We start from the raw sequence: 21842 nt of genomic DNA, 5'->3' as shown, positions 1-21842 counted from the left end.
ACCTGTGGACGGAGTGATATTTGCCTGCTCAAAATAGATGAACAACCTTGGCTGTGTTCTCTCCACCACAGCTCTCCAAGTAATGCTGTTTCATATAGGTCAACCTGCTGAAGCGGAGGTGACATCATCCAAACTTTCTAGCAAGTCGTCCTCGTTGTCACTGACATTCTCATCCACTGCTTATGAGCCTTGGCTTTGTGTGCATGAACATCCATCCATTTCTATAAACACTATTTGTGAAGAGAGGGAAGTGCCATCTGGTGTGGTTGTGTGAATAATGGTGGGAGTCAACATGAGTCGGCATAATTCTGTGGTAACAGTCACAACAGTCAAACCACACAGAGGTAACTCCAGACAAAGGACAAGACATGGGAATATGAGACAGAGCTGTCGATGAATAGCACTCATTAGCAGTGGGATCATTTTGTAGGATGCTCTCATTAACATAACACTTTGGGTTCCCATAAATATGTAAATGCTGATCATTTTGTCAATCTCTGCAGATAACAGGGATTTACTGTGGATTATTTCTGTGTTTTTAATTCTGACAGCAAATGGACTGCACAATGACTTAATGGCTAAACTATCATCAACCCGATTGCTTTTTAAATTGGTGTAATAAAATTGACATTTTTAGGACATTCTTTCATTTTATTTAAAAAGTGTAAAAAAAGAACAGTTCTGAAATTCATTCATTCATTCAGTTTAGAAAGTCACACCATCAAGATACAATCACTTCAGTCACACATACATTCAAAATATATATATATTTATAAAATACAATAGCAAAAAATGCTTATAAAAACATAAGAAACATCAAATCATTGTAGGCACTTATTAAAAAGTATTGCAATTTGAGTGCTGGTAAACTGCTGTTGTCTCACTATTGTGCAACAGATGAAATACTTTCCTTTTATAAAAACAACAGGAACATTTAGCACTTTTTTTTTCCAATGCAGTAATGGCTTCAGCTATTCCTCACAGAAGGCACCAGTTCTTTCATTTGTTCAACCATAAACCACGTGGAATGTCAGAATGTTTTCTCAATTAAATACAATGGCGACCACACCAGAAATCTATCCCATAAGGCAACTTGGCTTTGGAATAAAACATTTTCTCAGGGCTTACATTACAAAAACCCCCTTGGCCCTCCCAGAGGTTCATTTACAGTATCCTGAAGGCAGAGGCCTACCACTGATTGCCACAGCAAGAATACTGTTCAGATGAAAGCATGTGAAAGGCCACACGATGTTGCAAGTCTCTTTCACTCGGGTTTCGTTCCTTTACACACAAATGTAGCAGACATTCTGAAGCAACAACAACAACAACAACAACAACGACGACAAAATCTCTCAGCATAAGCATGCGGATGCAATGTTCGATCGAGCCTTCACATCACCTTTTGAGCGCTGCGGTGACACTGAAACCTGAACATTGAAGGCTGCGGTGGTGGGGGGCTGCATCCCAGCTCAGTGTGCTACACAACAACCAGATTCCTCATGCTTGTGTAGAAGAGACATTCTGGAGAATGGTTTTGGAACAGTTTTTGCCACTGGTATTTTTTCACATCCGAATGGGTCTGGAGGTGAGCCTGAGGTTGGATCTGTCGGCGAAGGCCCTGCTACAGTGTGGGCAGGAAAAGGGCTTCTCGCCTGGAGGGTGGGGAGATAAAACGGAAACAGGTCAGCATTCAGATGCACCAAGAAATATTGCCAGTGTGAAAGCAAGCAGAGGTATTAACCAAAACCTGCCAAGTGAATTTTTTTTTTTTGGACTGGCTATGAGTGTGCAATGTTTTACACTAAGGCAGCTGAAAGAGGTACACTAGCTGGGCCAACTCAGAGAGGACAGGTGGGTCAGAGTACTGAGGCCCTCCATGGTTGAGAGAAAAGTGACATTGCCATGACATGCTAAGCAGTTCCAGAGATAATGAATCATACATTACACAACTTGATACCAACTGTTTTGCACTATTGCAGTCTTTTCACAAACCAAGACAAATCTCTAAAGAATAGGCCTGTATTATTCATGTTAATCAAAATACACATGCACTGCTTGTACTTGAGTGATAGTCTGTGGAATGGAATTCAACTGCAGCCTTTGGCAAAGTTTGCTTCTAACAGCCATTATGATATCCGTCAATGCAATTGACTAGTGTAATTATATCCCTCTTACTGGAAAAAAAACAAAACATTAATTACTGCTCACCAGTATGTGTTCGAATATGCCCCATGCAGCAACCACGGTTCTGGAGAAAGCTTTGCCACATATCTTGCAGACACAAGGCAGCGTGTGAGTTCTGATGTGCCATCTTTAAAGCTCCAAGACTGACGTACTCCTCTCGGCAATATTTTCACAGCCTAAAAGAGATTTTCCATCGTTTGAGCGTCGCAGGTGCAGTGTTTGTGCTTCCATTCAACTCCGGAATAAGTGGAGTAGGACTTGCTACACAAACTGCACTGAAACTTCTCAGCCTCCACCCCGTGAGGGTCCGTGAGTTTAGTGAGCATGCGATCGTCGTCATCGCTTCTGGGGCTCTCCGAACCGCTGTGGTCCTTGGAGGACGTGTCTGAGAGCGAGGATGGGTATCCCGACACAGGCGACATGTCACTTGGGAGCGGGGAAAGTGGCAAGTTGCTCGTAGTCCATACTGTGATAGGGTTATATGCCACCGAACTTAGAATCTCCGGTTGAGCGATGAGCGGCAATGGATGACTTTTGTAAAGGCATGGTGAAATAAATACTGTAAGAGAAAAGACAAAAGAAAGAAAATGTTCGATTAAAAATCTCAGTGTTAAGTAGCGAAATTCAGTAGGCTAAACCACCGAATTAGACACTAATTCTATGGGCTAAGCAGTTGCTTGGGTGGTCCTAAGGAACCATCCAAGCATGAGCTTCCAAAAGTCGTCATACTAGCCAAAGAAAAAACATTTGACCACTTCATATACATTGACATTGTTTAAATGACATTTTAATTTTAGTAATCAAGTTATTATAGACAAAACACTTTTTTTTTACCTGTTGGACCTTCAAGCTCACTGTAGTTCGGCTTCTTAGATGAGTTGAAGTGTTTCTTTACAAGGAATGAGCGTGGCATCTTGTAAAATAATTTAAGTGTAACAAAAAAAAAATACTGCAAATAAACGTAACGGTCCTCACATAGAATGACAAATTAGGGAGGTGGTAGTCCTTAATACATATTCCACTGGAATGTCACTCCATAGCAGAGAGCAGTTTGAACAGTCCAACTCTGCTGCAAAGACAAGTAAATACCCCCAATCAGGTGTAGGGGGAGTGGTTACATAGCCGTCATTACAGAGTCAGTCCTCAATCCAATAAGAATTTTAGGTTTTATTCACAACCTTGGCATAGGCGGAGTTGTTGCGATCCTGGAGCCAGACAGGTGTTTTGAAAGGCACGCTTGTGGGACAGATTGAGAAAAGCAAAGGCTAAACGCGACACCAACAATAAGCCAAAGCAGCCTCACTTTAAATCGGCTGTTAAAGATTAGATTCCTGTAGTGCACCCACTAAAAGAGGGGTAGGCCTAGAATGGGTAAACTACACGGTGACAAAATTGATGATATATAAGTAGAATTAAAGTGTACAGCAGATACAATGTGAGACAGCTACTTATTCGGTTCCATGTCTAATTCGGTTACAAGTGATTGAGAGAAGCAATGTCTCAACTGAAATTAAATTGAACAATTAACTAGGCTAGCCTATAACAGATAACTCGAAAATCTCTAAGACACGAGTTTGCAAGCTTACAAGTAATCGTTAGCCCTCTGGCTGAAAATTAAACTCTGTAAAACGTTGTTATGCTGATATGAAACGACCACTACATTAGACCATAGACGGCTTATCGAAGTCTTATTGCCAGAAATCCCGACTGACATCAAAGGATACGAGCAATCTACACTCCGTGTTATTTGATTATAGATAAGGCTCTCCTCTCCGAATTGACTTACCAAGTGAAATCACCAATGACTTTTCAAGGACAGGGTATACAATTGAATTAACGTCCCTTATTTTAGAAACATGAACTGTTTCACTACGCCCTCCTGTGTTCAGAGGATTACCTGCAGTAGCCTAGTAGGCTGCGTTCAGACTGCAGGCAAACGATGCCCCAATCTGATGGATCTCAGATTTGTTTTTCATCCCATTATAGTCGTGAACAGCACAAATCACATGGAATCTGATCTTTTCAATTCTGATTTGGGCCACATGCATTATGCTGGTCCTAAATCAGATACAGGTCTGTGCAATGGGACCAGTTTGATCAGTCTGAACAGTCATATCGGACTATCGAGTCACTCTGGATCAACATTATGCGGATGACACGACTATGTATGTATCGTCAGAGAGCATTGAACAGGTTAATCAGGTGATTCAACTAGAGTTAAAGCTGGTTTCTGAATGGATCATGGTAAATAAGATGAAGTTGAATGTCTTAAAAACTAAATGCATGGTAATAGGTTCTAAATATGCTCTCAGGACAGATACGAAATTAAGCCTCTCTTAAAGGGTGCTACTATGGAACAGGTTAAAGAAGTCAAACTGTTGGGTGTCACTATTGACGAAACACTGTCATGGTCCACTCAGATTAATAATACAGTGGTGAGAATGATTAATGGTATCTATGCCATTAGAAGGAGTGCTCATCTGCTAACTAATACAACAATTAGACTAGTCATACAATCTCTAGTTCTGTCAAATCTGGACTACTGTCCTGTTATCTGGTCTAGTGCATCAAAGCAAGAACTCAGTAAACTTCAGCTTGCTCAGAACAGAGCGGCAAGACTAGCACTTCACTGCTCTGTTAGGAGTAGTGTGGATGCTATGCATGCCAGGCTGTCATGGATGAGGGTGGATGAAAGACTGGCATGTAGCCTTATTCTGTTTTTAAATAATGTGTATTCCTCACAGAAACCTGTCAGTTTGTCTTTACAGCTATCACCTGCAAATGAGAGACATGGTTATAATACTAGACAGGCACTAAGTGGTCACTTTACTTTTCCTCTACCCAGAACCAATGCACTTAAGAAAACAGTAATGTACAGAGCCATTGCATACTGGAATGTGCTCCCCTCATATGTGACTCTAACAAGAAATAAATGTGATTTCAAAAGGAAACTTAAGGCAGCAATAATCAGAAAGGAAATTATAGTAAATTAGGTTATTATTTTAGGTATTTAAGGTATTTAGGTATTTTACTTTTAATGTAAATGTTGTTTTCTAAGTCTGTGTTTTTGTGATAATTGATCATGCTGTACTGCATTTTATGTATTTGTATTGTATTGTAATGTTTTTTTGCCTGGACCCCAGGAAGAATAGTCTCCACTACAGTGTAGACTAATGGGGATCCTTAATAAACATAAACATAAACATAAACATTCTGCACTGGCGAGAGTCACTCCAGAGGAGGGACGGTGAAGTGTTAGACCTCATAAAAATGTGCCTCTCCTTCTCCTCATCCTAGTCCTCTTTGCCACCAGTTCACTTCAAATGCACTGACTTCCACTGCACAGTAACTCATAGATGAAACCATCAAAACTGACTTCAATGGCATCCGCCTAGTTCTGTTCAGCAGCTATACTCAGTATTATTTGCAGGTCGGCGGAATGGTTATATAACAAAATAATTATTTACATGATTTCTTCCCCAGTAGTGGGACTAATTAGGCACACATCTACGTGATGGAAAACCGAGCAGGGCCAAGACCCTCTGGGGCATCCATTTCAGGACATTTGCTGTGTTGGGAATTGACACATTAGACTTCTAGCACGAAATACTATCGTGTATAATACAATTCTTCTCTTTACCTGGCCACCATTGACTGGAATCAAAAAATGTAGCACAATAAGCTCATGACATTTATTTAGCTAAAGTGTTTTTTGTAGGCAGGGTTGAGACAGACATTTTCACCCACATCTAATAGTCTATTATTTCCTCTCTTTTTTCCCCTCGTCAGTGTAGAATGTGCCCAGTTAATTACATTTTAGTTGTAAGGATGTTACTGAAACACAAATGAAAATGCATTCCTGCTAATGAAAAGAAAGAAACGTTTTTTAGCTGCTTTTTTTAATAGTTTCATAAATATCATAAGCAAGGGTTGTTATTCATGCACCAAGGTGGGATAAAACAGAGATATAAACAAAGAATCTTTGCCGTGTGAATGAATGATTTATTCACTGTGTTGAAACAAGTCAATGCAATGAATTTTCAATGATGCCTGTATGTAGACAGTATAACCACAGAGAAACATTTATGATGTTGCATGAGAAGCCTCTCTCCTGAGACACTCTGCTGCCGGAGTAGAGTTTGAGCTAGAGAGGAGCGTTGTATAAAATGGATGGCCCATGGGATGTGTCTTTTCTCACTATGTTCACCCCTTTGGACAGCGGGGACACCACACCTTAGGTAGCTACAGGACCAGCTGAGATAGAGAGCGATGAGAGGACAGGACCAGCTGAGATAGAGAGGGATGGGGGACAGCGGGGACACCAAGCCCTAGGTAGCTACAGGACCAGCTGAGATAGAGAGGGATGGGGGACAGCGGGGACACCAAGCCCTAGGTAGCTACAGGACCAGCTGAGATAGAGAGGGATGGGGGACAGCGGGGACACCAAGACCTAGGTAGCTACAGGACCAGCTGAGATAGAGAGGGATGAGAGGACAGGGTGAGAGGATGAGAGGACAGTGGGGACACCAAGCCCTAGGTAGTTACAGGACCAGCTGAGATAGAGAGGGATGGGGGACAGGGTGCTTGTCCTCCAGGATAGCTCTGCATGAGCAGGGCCTTAGGTGGGCATCGCCCCTGGCTTTGCTGGGCATGTGTGTGGGCGTGTGTGTGTGTGTGTGTGTGTGTGTGTGTGTGTGTGTGTTGTGTGTTTCTGTGTTGTGTGTGTGTGTGTGTGCTTACTTAGACAGCATTTATAGCATGGCTCATACTATGATTGCAGTTCCCCCATTGAAATTAGTTCTATTTTTATATTTGTTTTTTTATATAACCATTTTGTAACATAAACGATTGCTTGATCATTGCAGGAACCAGAATAATAAGGCCATGCTGAGGGAATTTCCTGTGATCCCAAAACACTGAACTCATTTGTGAAATCTGAAATTGGATTTGTACATGACTTGTGAAAATGTCACTCATTTCCATATCATACCAGAGTTCGCTCTTTTGGCTCTGTGGCCAACTGTAAACCAAAGCAATTTCTTGTGTTACTGCTCTACATCCTGCATAATGTGTAGGTGACATTCCAAGGTCTAATAATTATGTCTCATTTTTAATGGTATTGCAAGCAGTACCCTGCGTGTGTACCAGCCGGAATAATGCACTATGTATGGAGAAAAATATTCTACCTGCACTATATTTAAAGGTGATTCCACTTTGAGAATAGGCATCACCATTACTGCTTCAAGGAAAAATACTGCATTTTTATCTCCACCCACAGTAAACTCTTGCAGATGCGTCACTCCTTGTGGCAGCGACCTTCTTTTGAATCAAGGGTGTGGGCAGGACCTATTCGAACAGTAATGATTCAGTAGCGTGATTAGACACAATTAGATAATCCAGACAAAAAGGTTTTTTCTAAGTAGATACTGTGGTTGATCTGTGTGGTTGCAAGAGATCAAATAATCCACAAAAGCACAGATATATCAAATTGAAACTGTAATATGTTCACGGGGTCAATATCTAATTTCGGCAATAGCTTATTTCAGTGCATCATGATGCTTTTTTCTGCACATTGAAAGCAGAGCTGTTCTGACCGAGATAAACGCAAAATGGAATCATCATTATTGGATCACGCCAAACAATGCCAAGTACCCTGCATCTTCCAGTCAAACAGAACTTATCCAACATGGAGGAGAGATAGCAGCAGGTGAACTTCCCAGCAAACAAAGAGATACTTCTCTGGTGGCACTTTGAACAATTCAATTGGCTCAGACTCAGCAGATCATTTTAATCTCATACTGACTCAAGCTTGAAATGTGTTAATTGTGGACTTGTTTTCTTATCTGCAAAACCTAATTAGCGACGGGGAACATGTGCTTTGTTCCTTCGTAAATAAGGAACGTCAAGGCCATTTATTTTCTGTGGACAGTAAATTGGAAGGTTCTTTTCATCTTTTTTATGTCAGATGACTGAATGATGCGTGGATCTCTTCAGGCGTTGTTCAAATATATATCTCACTTAATTGTTAATTGAGTTGCTTTTCAAGGACTATCTTTGCGGACTCATCATACTACAAATTGTTTGAGGGAAATTGATAATTTATAGATGCTGAACCATATTATAACGGATGGGCAGTGTGATGGATTTCTGTTTACAGCATTAGCATGTGATGGAATAACCTGTTATATTCCAACAACCATACTGCAAGTCAGCAATTCAGACTTCCTATATGAAAACCACTGCAGTAAGCATTAGCACGAGAATCATACAATAAAAAATATATTTAGGAATGCATCATCAAGTCATTAGATCAGCACTTTAAAGCTTCTGAGGCGTGACACCACCGTCAGGGGCAACGGCTATAAAATGAGGCACAAAAATATGTGCAGTGCAATTTAATTTGACATTCATAGCAATGTGTGTGGGCTTTTACAAAAAGAAGAGTCAATTGGACTAGGGTCTTAAATGTCTATGTGACCAGAAGATAGATAGATAATAAGACACCAGGTCACTAATGGAACAGACATGACCGATGAAATTATTAAATGTCTTTTTGACCAGATGCTGGAAACACAATGTATAACCAGTTTGCCTGTGGCTGCTGGACATGTGTAATTCATCAGAATTAGACAGTCAATATATCTCTGTCATATAGTTGCACAGAAACACTTACCCTAATGGCTAACTAACTAGTTTTTGAGCAACTGCACTGCAGGTTTGAGGCAAGGGAATTTTATCAACCACTCTATTGGATTCTTAATTTAATTCTTCCTAATTTCATCAAGAAATAAAGCTGAATGAATAGCGGGAGATGTAGCTGGAGTGCTATTTGACATTTCTATTTCTGCTCTATATAACATGCTCTTTCTATTATATTGTACATGCTCTTTCTACTCTATTCTCCATGCTCTTTCCACTCTATTCTCCATGCTCTTTCTGCTCTTTCCACTCTATTCTCCATGCTCTTTCTACTCTATTCTCCATGCTCTTTCTGCTCTTTCTACTCTATTCTCCATGCTCTTTCTGCTCTTTCTACTCTATTCTCCATGCTCTTTCTGCTCTTTCTGCTCTATTCTCCATGCTATTGCTACTCTTTCCACTCTATTCTCCATGCTCTTTCTACCCTATTCTCCATGCTCTTTCTGCTCTATTTTACATGCTCTTTCTGCTCTATTATCCATGCTCCATCTGTGTGGTTGCAAGAGATCAAATAATCCACAAAAGCACAGATATATCAAATTAAACTGTAATATGTTCACGAGGTCAATATCTCATTTTGGCAATAGCGTATTCTCCATGCTCTTTCTGCTCTATATTACATGCTCTTTCTACTCTATATTACATGTCCTTTTTGCTCATGAGAAGTGAACTGGTCCTGCCTCACAGCAGGGACACCATTTTGAAGGCTTGTTTGGAGAGCGTCAAACATTTGAACACTGATTTTAGGCTATGTAAATTGGCCTTAAGTGTGCAACAGGCAGTAATAAGAACCGAATAAGGTGTCCATGTTTGGCCTAAACATTACTAGTGCAGAATCAAAACCCTCCCCCATAAAATTGCAGTACATGACTCATTGCCTTTACAGAAAAGTCCCTGTTGACTAGTGGAGCAGAGAAGGACACTGAGTTCCATCAGCGCTCACTTGAGTAGAGTGAGGTGCAATTAGAATAACTGATAGGAACTACTGCCTGGAATCCTTTTCCCCCAGCAATTAACAGCACAGTGATGCATAAAAATGAAGAATGACATAAAGTGTAGACAGGTATTGAAATGTCCACTGATGATACTCCACCATGGTGAAGGTTCTTTCATTCGATATTCATTCATGTGAGTATCTTCAGTTTGATTACATTACCGTGGGTGATGGTTCTTTCAGTCACTGTTCATTCATGTGAGTATCTTCAGTTTGATTAGACCTTTCAGACATGGTGATCAGGTCCGAGTTTAAATGTGCTGCTACTCGGGAGCTGCTCTCCTCACGATGTGCTTGTCTCAACAGAATGATGCAGTGGCCAAAGATGAAGTGCAATCTTCTCTCTATCTCTCTGATTAAGTCTTGAAATACGGCACCTCTGTGCCAGGGAAACCTCTCAGCAGACAACTCACTCGCTTTGAATTGGTGCTACCTCGTGTTATTCACACGGCAGAGGTTTTTCCCCCATTAAATTACTCGTTATTTCTCTCTGTTCAGATCAGTGAGGTTGCACTGTTCTTTAACTCCACATGGTGGCAAGAATCCATGATAGATCAAGAACAATTGAAAATATATGCTTGGCTCACACGAATCCCAACTACCAGGTGAAATGAAATACATGATGAGAAATAGATAGAGGAGCAGAGAGGAGTATCTGGCTCTGACATTTGTTGTGTCTATTTAAAACTTTAAAAGTTATCTAACCTTTACAGAGCAATATCAGATGCTGTTCTAGAGACACCTGCCCTTTAGGCACCTGAACATACATTTGCATCCTCAAGGATGGTCGTAATAAGTGAGGTAGCGCCTAGAGACAATTGTATTGTTATGGCGCTATATAAATAAAATTGAATTGAATTGAATTAATAAGGCTCAACACATTGGTGTGAATGGGAGCTAGTATTACAATTACTTCCGGAAACCAATTACCCCTTACTGTTGTGCTGCATTCTAAAGGAACATGACTAACTGTATGTGGATTGGTCAACTGTTTTCCTGCAATATGTTGTTCTCATTGTCTAGCTCAACTGCCCCGGTCCACTAGCAAAAGGCGATTGCCATCACAACAAGGTCCAATTACTTGTTTTAAAAATGCAAAACATCTGGTCTGGCATGCTACACAAAGTATTTCTATGACTCCCATGCTCATACCAGAAGGCTTCAGAGCAGTCCGTATGTGACACGCAGGTTCGTTTACCATATTATGCTGCAGTGAAAATCATGCAGATAATTGCCTGTAAAGCCAGCCGTTGGGACGCTGCTTCTATCCATGCCCTGTCCGTGCCGGCGCGGTGTTTTTTTTTTTTTTTTTTTTCACGTTGAGCTCACATACATTCTGAAAGTCTAATCACGGGCAGGAGAGCGCTGGCAGAACAAATGAGCTACTGAGCAGTTGGCACAGCTAGGGAAAGCGTTTGCCATATTCAGACAGGCGTTTAACCACCACAGAGTATAGACAGCGACCGAGAGGGAGAGCGAAAATGTGAGGATGCACGCTGCATGGTTTGCGGAGGATGCTGACGGATGGGGAAGCCGATATCGTCTCTGTCGAGGGAATACATCACAAGGACATGTTTAAGGTATCGATGTGGAATATCTGACGATTTAGGCGGTTTGTCGGCCAGCAGTGGTTGTTTGGGCGGCTGTAATCGGATCTGCTTTGAATTTGCAGATGTCTGTCTGAAAGATAAACTGTTGGGCTTTCGATTATGATTGATGAAAGGATCAGAGTGAACCCGATATCAAATTACCACCTGTTACCAGAAAATCAGGTAAGCTTCAGTACTCTTGCACGACACCCCTCCTATTTTGATCATAATTAAATGTTGTCTGCGTGCGGTCTTGAGGAAGGCTATCGCTGTGCTATGTGATGTCTCAAAGACAAGATGCATGTCTTTAAGCATCAGTTATGCATTGTATGCCACAGTAGATAAGAACGTTATCAGTTCATCAGAATATATCCATATGAGGAAGAGCACGCAATTGTGTCCTCTTGATGTGGCCAGCTGTAACCAAATTGACTGATAACTAATCAGGAGTTATAACTGTTACGGGCGGATAAGTAGGCTATATGGCAAAATTCTAAGTATATTGCAAAAATATTTACTCTCCGCAGTGGTAAAAAAAAGTCTGTGCTGATCAAACCAAGTCCCCTTTATCAATGGGAGGTATCTATTCCTTCACTCGAACGTTGGAGAAGGGGAATTGCCTGTGTGGGCTGTAGTCTACTGGGCAACGTACTGTAACGTTAGACAATGCCACGTGAGCGAATGTTGAGGACAATTGTCGGCATCCACCCCAAGTCCACCTGCACCGTTTGGCCAAGCATAAATGGAAATACTATGTCCCCAAGACTAGCCTGCCCCATACCCAATTGAGAGCAGTCACTAATAGCTTTTCAGAAGAGCAGCATGGTCTTTCCGTGCTTCTGGTTTCCAGAAAGTCCCAGTCTATTCACTTCAGTACATAGTTTTTGGACCGGGTTTGATCCGCATTATGGTTTGATCTGCATCATGGGTGGCATAACGAATCACTGTCAATTCTGTTTCTGTTTAAAAATGAAGTATTGCTTGTGCAGTTGTTCATTGTTGACCTCAGACCATATGTTATGATATTCGCATTCTGCTAGAACCACGTAGTTTGACTTTATTCACCTAATTTTGAGATCAGGGTGCACACTGTACTTATACCATTTATGGGGCTGAGCCTGATTCCCTCACTTGCAGACATTCCCAATGCACTACTGGAAAAGGTCCTTCCCTGTGTGGCAGAGCTCCGAAAAATAGTCTCCAGACTCTCCATGCTGAAACAGATATTCCCCCAGAGTTTCATGTCAGCTAGTTTCCTCATGAGCAGGTTTGGGTTTGTACAGCCACATGACTGATAGAACACCAAATTAAAGCAGCTCTGGAGCAGATGTGTCCTCCCTCAGCTCTCATGCAGCACCAAAGCTCACTGGTTCACCCGTTTCCCTCCTCTCTGTCTCTGTCTCTCTTCTCTCTCTACCTCTACCTCTCTCTCTCTCTCTCTACCTCTCTCTCTCTCTCCCTCTCTCTCTCTCTCTCTCTCTCTACCTCTCTACCTCTCTCTCTGTCTCTGTCTCTCTCTCTATCCCTCTCTCTCTCCCTCTCTCTCTCTCTCTGTCTCTCTCTCTACCTCTCTACCTCTCTCTCTCTCTCTCTCTCTGTCTCTCTCTCTACCTCTCTCTCTCTCCCCTATCTCTCTCTCTGTCTCTGTCTCTCTCTCTACCTCTCTCTCTCCTCTCTCTCTCTCTGTCTCTCCTCTCTACCTCTCTCTCTCTCTCCTCTCTCTCTCTGTCTCTCTCTCTCTCTACCTCTCTCTCCTCCCTATCTCTCTCTGTCTCTGTCTCTCTCTCTACCTCTCTCTCTTTCCCTCTCTCCCTCTCTCTCTCTCTCCCTCTCTCTGTCTCTCTCTCTACCTCTCTCTCTTCCCTCTCCCTCTCTCTCTCTCTCCCCCTCTCTTCTCCCCCTTTCTCTCTCTCTCTCTCTCTCTCTCTCCCTCTATCTCTCTCTCTCTCTCTCTCTCAATGCCTCTCTAAACTAGGCTCGTAGATGAATACAGATCTGCCATATCGTGCAGGTGTTGCAAAATGTGCCCAACTGAAAACTGTGAATGGAGGCAAAAATTGGACTACATTAGAATATGACTTCTGCCAAAGTAATCAACATCTAATAATTCAAAACCAGAGACATTTTCAGGAATGTGCCTGACTCTGATGGGGGTCCGGTAACCGAGGTAACAGGCAGTGATTTTGTACACCAGAGTACTTTTCTAATCATTCAGATGTGCTCTTCACGAGAAAAAGGGTAAAACTGTGTTTTAAAAAGAAAATTGCTGCTCATCCCTCATTCACGGTTCACTTTGTACCAATCATGAACTTGGTTCTACCATGAGCCTGGTTCTACCATGAGCCTGGTTCTATCATGAGCTTGGTTCGACGGTGTGTGGTCAAGGGTGCTAAGTCCTGTTATTGAGAATTCCAGTCAATAGTGGACTTACTGACCAAAGCTATTTGTCAACGTTTTTTTGACAGCAGGTCGTCGGTGTTAATGTACACGGTGGGACATTTTGTAAACTAGAGACAGAGGAACCTGTTAGAAATGTTTGTTGTCCTGATACTGACAGGAGCAGGGCCTGTCTCTGCCGTGCTGGAGTTAGTGCACACGTTCTCCACACTGCAGCTCTCCTAGTAGCAGCCCATAATAGCTAGGAAAATACTAACAAGACAAATCAGTTCTGATTGAATGAAGTGTTCAGATGCAGCCTTCCTGCCGCAGACACCGCAGATTCCTGCTGTGTACCTGCGCTGGCAATTACACTGTTACTATAAACCATTTACAATGGCATGATCTTATATGTGGGTGTAGCCTATCAGTTACACAGAAGTGTGCACGAGCAAATCTCTCCTATCACTCTCACTGCAGTTAGGCAGCCTTGTATTCTCACAGGCTCTTTGAATGACAGCAGTTGAACTGAAAGGTTCTCTGATGAAATAAAGCCTCTCTCTTAGGTCCTCTTTCATACACGGGAGATTCCGTGCGGTGATTTGCACAGTAGGGTTTGAGACACAAAAGCGTGAGAAGGAAGCACCTATGGGCAACGCTGTCTGATCCGGTACAGATCTCATTTCTTTGGGACCGAAAGAGTGTTGACACGTCACTGACATTTTTATATACTCCGATTCTCCCAGCTCCGCCAGTGCCATGCCCTCCCCCCCACTCGCCCTTTGTCCTCACGTGACACAAATCACCCTGCTGCTGGCCAAGTGACAAACGTCGCTGGCAAGAATATCTGGCTCGAGTGAGATCTGTGGATGAGGTCAGGTGACCAGGGCGTCAAGCGGAGAACGAGACTGGTATTATTCCTGCCCACCCCCTGCCCCCCGGAACACCCCCTGCCCCCCACCACCACCCACCCACCCCTGCCCCCTTGGCCCCCCAACCCCCTGCTGCAGTGACACGGATGCTGTTTTGTGCATCGAATATAGTAATACATCAGGCTGTTCATACAGAGAGCAGGAAGCAGGGCAAAATCACTAGAGCATGTTGCATTTGCACTTACTAGTCAAGATAAGGTCAGTGTGTGTGTGTGTGTGTGTGTGTGTGTGTGTGTGTGTGTGTGTGTGTAGTAGTAGTAGTAGTCTGCAGTCTTGTAAACCATAAGTTTATTTTTTTTGGGGGGGGGGGTCTGTTAATGTAAATGTAGAAAATGTATTAAAATGGCTAGTTGTCACCCATTGCTAACGTGATTCTGCGCAGTGATGGAAGTGATGGTCGTGCTGCTGATAATAGTGAGCTGAGTCATGTTGTCTTTCAGAAGCAGCAGCTCCAAGGGCTTAAAGGGAAACTTCGGGATTTTTCAACTGGGATCCTATTTTTAGATCTTTTTTTTTTTGGTCCAAATTTTGACTTGGGACAAAAACAATCTAAATCAGTCCAGTATGGAGTTAGAACACCAATACCGGCAACCGCCAAACTGCAATACAATGGAATACTAGGGAGCAAGCATGTACCTCGAAGTAAACCACTTGTGTTCGCCAGCTGATAGACCCGTAAACGTTATTATAAGGGTCAGACAACATGGAAAAGATCCCTACAGAGATACACCCACGTCTGTTTACCTCAATAACTAGAGAACTGTAGAATACGACTGTTTGTGCAGCCAGTGATTTACCTCTCTCTTCTTCCGGCCTCTGACGTAGCACCCCGCGCAGTGCCTGTAGTCAATGATCGAAAGGAGGCACTCTTCTTTGAGTGACAGCTCCAGCACCTAACAATAGGCCAATGGACTACAGGCACTGAATGGGGTGGTGTGTCGGAGATGAGCATCTGCACTGTAAGTCGCTTTGAATAAAAGCGTCTACTAAATGAATAAATAGTGAAAAATTGATTTAGTTTTCTCTTGACCCTGAGCCAGTGCTTTAAATGTAGCCATCTTCGCCACTTAAGAGAGTGGAAGAAAAGGTCTTTAGAATGGTGGTGAATTTGTAATGACCCTATTTTAATTAATTAATTATTTAATGTAATGGTTGCTATGGAAGCATAATACATCCATATGCTGCAACTCTGTGTCCTGAGTGTTTGTTAGAAACAGAATTGCAGGCTTTCTTCTCTCAGAGGACATGAGTGGCTGGTAAACTCTGGATGCCATATACTGGGAGTGGGTATCCTTCAGGCTCAGAATAGCACTCACCGAGAATTGAAAGAATATAAAATAATATGATTTGGTGCAAAACAATTATAATACATTTCATAGAATGGTGGTATTGATTCGGGATTTTCAATAGCTTTTTTTTCTTGGACCTTGTTAATTCTCAGTTGACGTCATGCAGATTCATATTCAGATGCCCTTTTCGAGGCCAGGCAGACATGATCATGACGCTGAGCCCTGGAAGCGTCTAGCTCATTGCAAATGTTAACAGCGGACAAACATCAGGTTCGGCTGTAGAAAAATAAATAGAGGGCGACCAACATAATGTTTCTCTAAACAGCCCATTTACTCTGCAGTGTCTGTTCGGCCACAAGTATTTACCACAGATGTGTATGGGTGTCTGGTCATTTTAAGGATTTCACTTTGATAAATCTTATGGGATTAGTCCGATAAGCTGGGAATGGCTACTCATGCATTAAGGAATGGATTTAGAGTGCTGTCCGGACTCAAATTAAACTCTGCTGCTATTTGCAAAGTGAGGGTTGATTAATTTAGGATATTATGTTATCTCCTAGGTATTAAGGCCATATTCATGTAAGCGTACAGTGGTAAACGGGACTGCAAGTGTGCTGGAATGAAATGGTTCCTGTGCGTCCTATGTTATCAAGCTAACCTTATGTTCAGTGTGCATGCTGGGAAAAGTAGCTCAATATAATTGATTGAAAGAACAGTATAAATAAAGTAGATTTTAAAGTTAACAAAGTTCTTCCTATCTGTCCACTCAGCTTGGTTTGCATTGCAGAGTTAGCATTCTTACCAGATGAAATACACACACATGCAACACACACGCGCGCACACACACACACACACGCACACACACACACACACACACACACACACACATGCATGTTTTGGGTTCCCGTTGTTTCATTCAGTGGACTTTGCACAGTTAAGAAAACCTAGCTATGTGTGTTTTGTGTATTCAAATGAACACAAGGAGAATCCTGCCAGAGATACATTAATGCCTTTGATTGTTGTTGGCACTGTCCCAGCAATGATTCTCTCACAGATGTGCAATCAGAGAATACAAAGCTGTACAAGCTTTTATGTCCTACCCCAATCTCTCGCAAATTGTGCATTTTATAAAACTGGATGCCTACACAGCATGAGGTCTTGTGTGGAAAAACAGTGCAGTGCTTCGGCCAATCCGCTTCTTTTCAAAGCCCCTCTATGCGATCTCCTTACTGTGCTACAGGAAGTAAGATCATACACACTGGAAAAATATGAATGTATTGAGTACTACTTCAGATCAGCGACATGTCAACGATTACAGCAGGATACCTTCAACTGTTGACAAAATTACATTTTCCTGTGTTAACTGACCCTAAATGAAGTAACCAAATTCTATTTTTCACCTTAGCCTGGTTTAGATATTATAAGTCAGTCTGTCATTACTGGGAATACGCACATTATTCTCTGTGCTATGATATCCTCCATTTGTGCCATGAATCTTGTTTATCTCTGTTGGCATGTACCTGTTTGTGTGAAGGTCCTGGCAGGCCAAGTCACATCCATCATCACAATTAAGGTCAGTTGTTGGCTTTATTAAAGTGTCACTCTCTAATTTTTGTCAGTTTCTTTATGGCGCTGAATTGATCTGGTTTCAAACATAGTGTGGGTCCCACCAACTGACAAACATCACAGTTGATTAACAGTGAAACATCATTGTTTAGGAAGTGGCAGAATGGATTGGCCTGTGACGGACTTTTACACAATAGCCCAAAAAGGCATCAAGCAGCTACCTGATGATATGGTGGCCAGCAATTTCATTGTGTGTGTGTGTGTGTGTGTGTGTGTGTGTGTGTGTGTGTGTGTGTGTGTGTGTGTGTGTGTAAGAAAGAGCGAGAGAGAGAGCTGCAAAAATATTAAATGAAACCTTATGCCAAATTTTCTCCATTGTCTCCGTAGCCAAGCAGAAAAAAAGTCCTTATTTATGTGTTCTGAGAATACAAAGAAGAAAATGAATTGATTCGGGGGCAGATGTTGGAGAGTGCAGCCCAAACAGAGACTTGCCCAGCCTGCAGAAAGTGCACACTGTGTGTTTTCATTTCACGTTGAATGTACCAAACCTGGTGCTGATTGTGTGGCACTCGCTACAAAAGTGCATTCGAATGGAATCATGGGACCGATAGAAAGTGGAACAAAAGTTTAGCAGTCGGGAAAGTTATGATGGGGGTGTCATCAAACATAGAGATATTATTGGGCCATAAATCTACACCCAGTCAAAAAGATAAGCAAACCCAATGTTGTCGCAGCTACACATAGGAAAGGTGATGAAGTGAAGAAAAGACACCTAATCGATCTCTTCTTGCACATCTCCTCCCAACGTTTTGCCCAAATCTCCCACTTTTCCTTTAACCCTCCCATGCATGCATAGGTACAAGTAGGAAAAGTGCAGCCTGTCATTCTGCAGTTTTAGTGTGTGTGTGTGTGTGTGTGTGTGTGTGTGTGTGTGTGTGTGTGTGTGTGCAGTCAGTTCATGCATACCCCGACATGTTTTTAGCTGCAGGTTGTGACTAAATGAAAACGCCTAGAGTGGACACTAACATGTTAGTACAGCTGTCCGTTAGTCTCACGTTCATTAAATGTTCTGGTCCATGTTAATGGTTCTTGGTGTAAAACTCTGAACTGGCAGGCAGGCAAGTGAGGCAGGAGACAAGAGTCAGCAGATTTTCACAAAATGCCGAAGAGATCACTTGATAAAATATAGCCATTTCTGCACATCCTGAGGAAGCGCTAACCTTATGGCCCTGATTGCATTAGGTGGGAAATACGGGCGAGATAAAATCACCTCGCTATTGAGAAGAAGCGTTTCTGAAACGAGGGACCTTTTTCACTGTTTGACAGTCACCTGCTCAAATTCCTGGGAGACTCCCTGGAAAGGCCGGCAGCTTAAACACAGGGCAATGTGTCAATCAGGGAGACTTGAGACTGAGTGCTCCTGTGCTCTCTCCTTCAGCTCATGGGATCCAGGGGATTTCTGTGGAAGGTTCGCTGCCCAGCTTTCATTAAAGCTGGTCTGATCTCAGATCAGTAGAGGTCTCACCGCCTGACAGGCTGACGTCCACACGCCTGCTTCGGCTGTCCAGCTGCAAGGGTCTTAAGACAAACTCCAATAAGGGCTCACCTCATTCATGGCTTGACCTCCACACAGTATGCGCTGTGGACAGTTCCATTGAGGTAAGTCCTTGAAAAATTGGGGGTGAGAAACCAAAGCAACCCAAACATGGCTTTTCCCATACTTGAAGACGCATGTTAGATACATGTAGTCGCATGTTAGATTCATGTTGTCGCATGTCAGATACATGTAGTCGCATGTCAGATACATGTAGTCGCATGTTAGATACATGTAGTCGCATGTTAGATACATGCAGTCGCATGTTAGATTCATGTAGTCGCGTGTTAGATTCATGTAGTCGAATGTTAGATTCATGTAGTCGCGTGTTAGATTCATGTAGCCGCATGTTAGATACATGTAGTCGCATGTTGGATTTATGAAGTCGCATGTTAGATTCATATAGTCGCATGTTAGATTCATGTAGTCGCATGTTAGATTCATGCCCATTTTACTTCATGAAAGAGCTCATATCATCTATGACCCGGTTGTAGCTGCGTGAATAGAATCTGAGGAATTACTCAACACGCGGTAATATGGACGGCTTTAGATATGGGTTGAAACACTAGTGCATCCCCATCTCATACGCTGTGCGGTCAATGTAATTATATTTCAGGCAAAGCAGTCGTGATATTGAGAGAAACAATTGGGCCCTGAGCTTGGACTTGTCTCAAATAGTGCCTCTGACTTTCCACTGTTCCCTGGGACAATCCATGGCACACATTCGCTGCTGTCTTAGTATTCAGTGTGTTGTGTCGGGTTGCAGCTAATTTGATTTCCTTGCATCCTCTCAGTCCGCTGACAAATAACAGTTGGTCTGATTAAGAAAGATCTCCATTCACAGCCAGTGTTTCACGGCTCCGCTCAACCTACACTGAAGCTAAAGTAATGGGACCCAAGTGGCAAGAGCCGTGGCTTCGAAAGCCATTTATTAGCACGCTAAAGCTCTCAGTCTGTGAATGAATTATTTACAGTGGAGGTTAATAGGCTGCTGTTACTGTCTCCTGCAGACTGTGACTTTTGGACCTAATTCTATCAAAGGGGAAGAAGTCAAGGAGCTCAACTGAGCATAAAGCGTCACATACTGGCACCACTGACGTTTAACATGACCATTAGAGGGTTAACGCACATGATAATACTTTTTATGTTGCAGTATGCATACTCCGTACTGTTTTAGTGACGCCATGTTTGAACAATGCCAGTGTGTCATCTATCTGAATTAATAAATGAGTGAATGCTTCTGTTTTTCGAATTTACTGACTGTTATTTTTTCTGGAAAGCTTATGAATGTGTGTTTGTTTGTTTTAATTGCAGGGCAGTCTCCCTCTAAGTACCATAGCACATGGATTTCAAGACTTCAAATGAAGAGGTACAATGGAAGCTTATTGATGTGTCCAGAGAATCATTGTTTTGTTTTGTTGTTCGTTGTAATGTGTCCATGAAACGTGCCCGTTGCTCCCTCTTTTGTTGGCATGCTCTCAATTTCATGTCTGTCTGGAAACATTTGCTTAACGCCACAGGACTCGATGCAGATACGTGAGAGGCATTTGTCTCGACTCTTAGTATTTGGAGCGGTATAATCGAAAAGGTTTTTTGATAAATCATCAGCATAAACACAGCTAGGGGATTGAGTTGTTGCATTCACGCCATATTGTGTCAAATTACCACAATGATTTAGTATGCAGCAGCATTGCAAATAAAACAGCATCGCTTCAAACATACGCTGATGGTATATGGAGGGCTCCCCTCTAAAGGCACTGGTCTGCTTACCAAAAGTTGTGGTCAGTCGTCTGATTGCTTTAACAGAGGCTTTGCCCCTTTTGACTTTGAGGCTGTCCTGCAGCCAGCCTTGTGTTGAGTAAGCTCCCCCAGGAAGGATCCCCAGAGTGCAGACGTGCAGAATGCTTTTCCTTCCCTCTGCCAGGGGCACTGAGCGTGCCATACCATAAGATTACGGAGGAGACGTATATAACACACACAATACGTTTTCATTCATCTGAAGTGACTGTACGTGTTAAAGCTGGCCCTGCTTCTTGCCTGCTGTAATGGCCTATTTCTACCTTAAACATCTTAAACGCTAAGTCCCAGTATTCTGGCTCGTGTGGCGTGTAAACATCGATACCAGCTGCTGTTCAGAAGCATGATGAATGAGCTGAGTGAGGCTTTGTAAAACCTTGTGAGTGACATATTCTCCTGGTCATATTTTCCTAGTGTTCCTTCACATGTCAAAATTAATAGATTGAGCTAATCTTCAAATCAAATCAAATCAAACTTTATTTGTACGGCGCATTTCATACAAGGAAGTAACACAATGCGCCTCACAGTAGGAAAGAAAGGGGGGGGGGGGTACACTTGTAAAAAAACACACAGATTTTCAAGAGATAAATAAATAAAATAAAATAAACGTACTAACCGCACTGGCACCGTAAAGGACTACTCAGCACGGTCATCGTCAAACTAAGCTGCTGGGGGGGGATTACAAACACTTGTAAAGAGACACAGATAAGTAAATAAATAAATGGTACATTAATGTTAAATAAATACATTTTACAAGTTACAAAACACTTATAAAAAGACACAGATTTTGCCAGAGATAAATGAACAGGAAATTACGTACTA

General features: G+C 42.3%; 2 protein-coding genes across 5 annotated transcripts in view; one reads left to right on the top strand and one right to left on the bottom strand.

The window, feature by feature from the left end:
* Positions 1-1469: 1469 nt before the first annotated feature.
* Positions 1470-3269, bottom strand: LOC105891361 (zinc finger protein SNAI2). The gene is given in 8 exon segments (XM_012817533.3): positions 1470-1550; positions 1553-1590; positions 1593-1652; positions 2209-2236; positions 2239-2307; positions 2309-2371; positions 2373-2743; positions 3019-3269. Coding segments are annotated over 8 exon segments (789 nt in total). The 5' UTR covers positions 3098-3269.
* A 7657-nt stretch (positions 3270-10926) lies between these two features.
* sntg1 (syntrophin, gamma 1) overlaps positions 10927-21842 on the top strand; it is a 31180-nt gene continuing 20264 nt past the window's right edge. The window contains exons 1-3 of one of the 4 annotated variants that reach the window (XM_031563203.2): positions 10927-11649; positions 19068-19288; positions 20538-20592. In XM_031563203.2, coding sequence (XP_031419063.1) covers positions 20566-20592 — 27 coding nt within the window. In that variant the 5' untranslated portion in view covers positions 10927-11649; positions 19068-19288; positions 20538-20565. The remainder of the gene's footprint in view (positions 11650-19067; positions 19289-20537; positions 20593-21842) is intronic. The other 3 variants (XM_031563202.1, XM_031563204.2, XM_031563201.1) reach the window with 3 other exon arrangements.

This window comes from Clupea harengus, chromosome 25 (genome assembly GCF_900700415.2).
Source record: "Clupea harengus chromosome 25, Ch_v2.0.2, whole genome shotgun sequence".
NCBI classification, from domain to species: Eukaryota; Metazoa; Chordata; class Actinopteri; order Clupeiformes; family Clupeidae; genus Clupea; species Clupea harengus.
The sequence above is the reverse complement of the archived record's forward strand: the minus strand, read 5'-3'. Positions and strand labels throughout refer to the sequence as shown.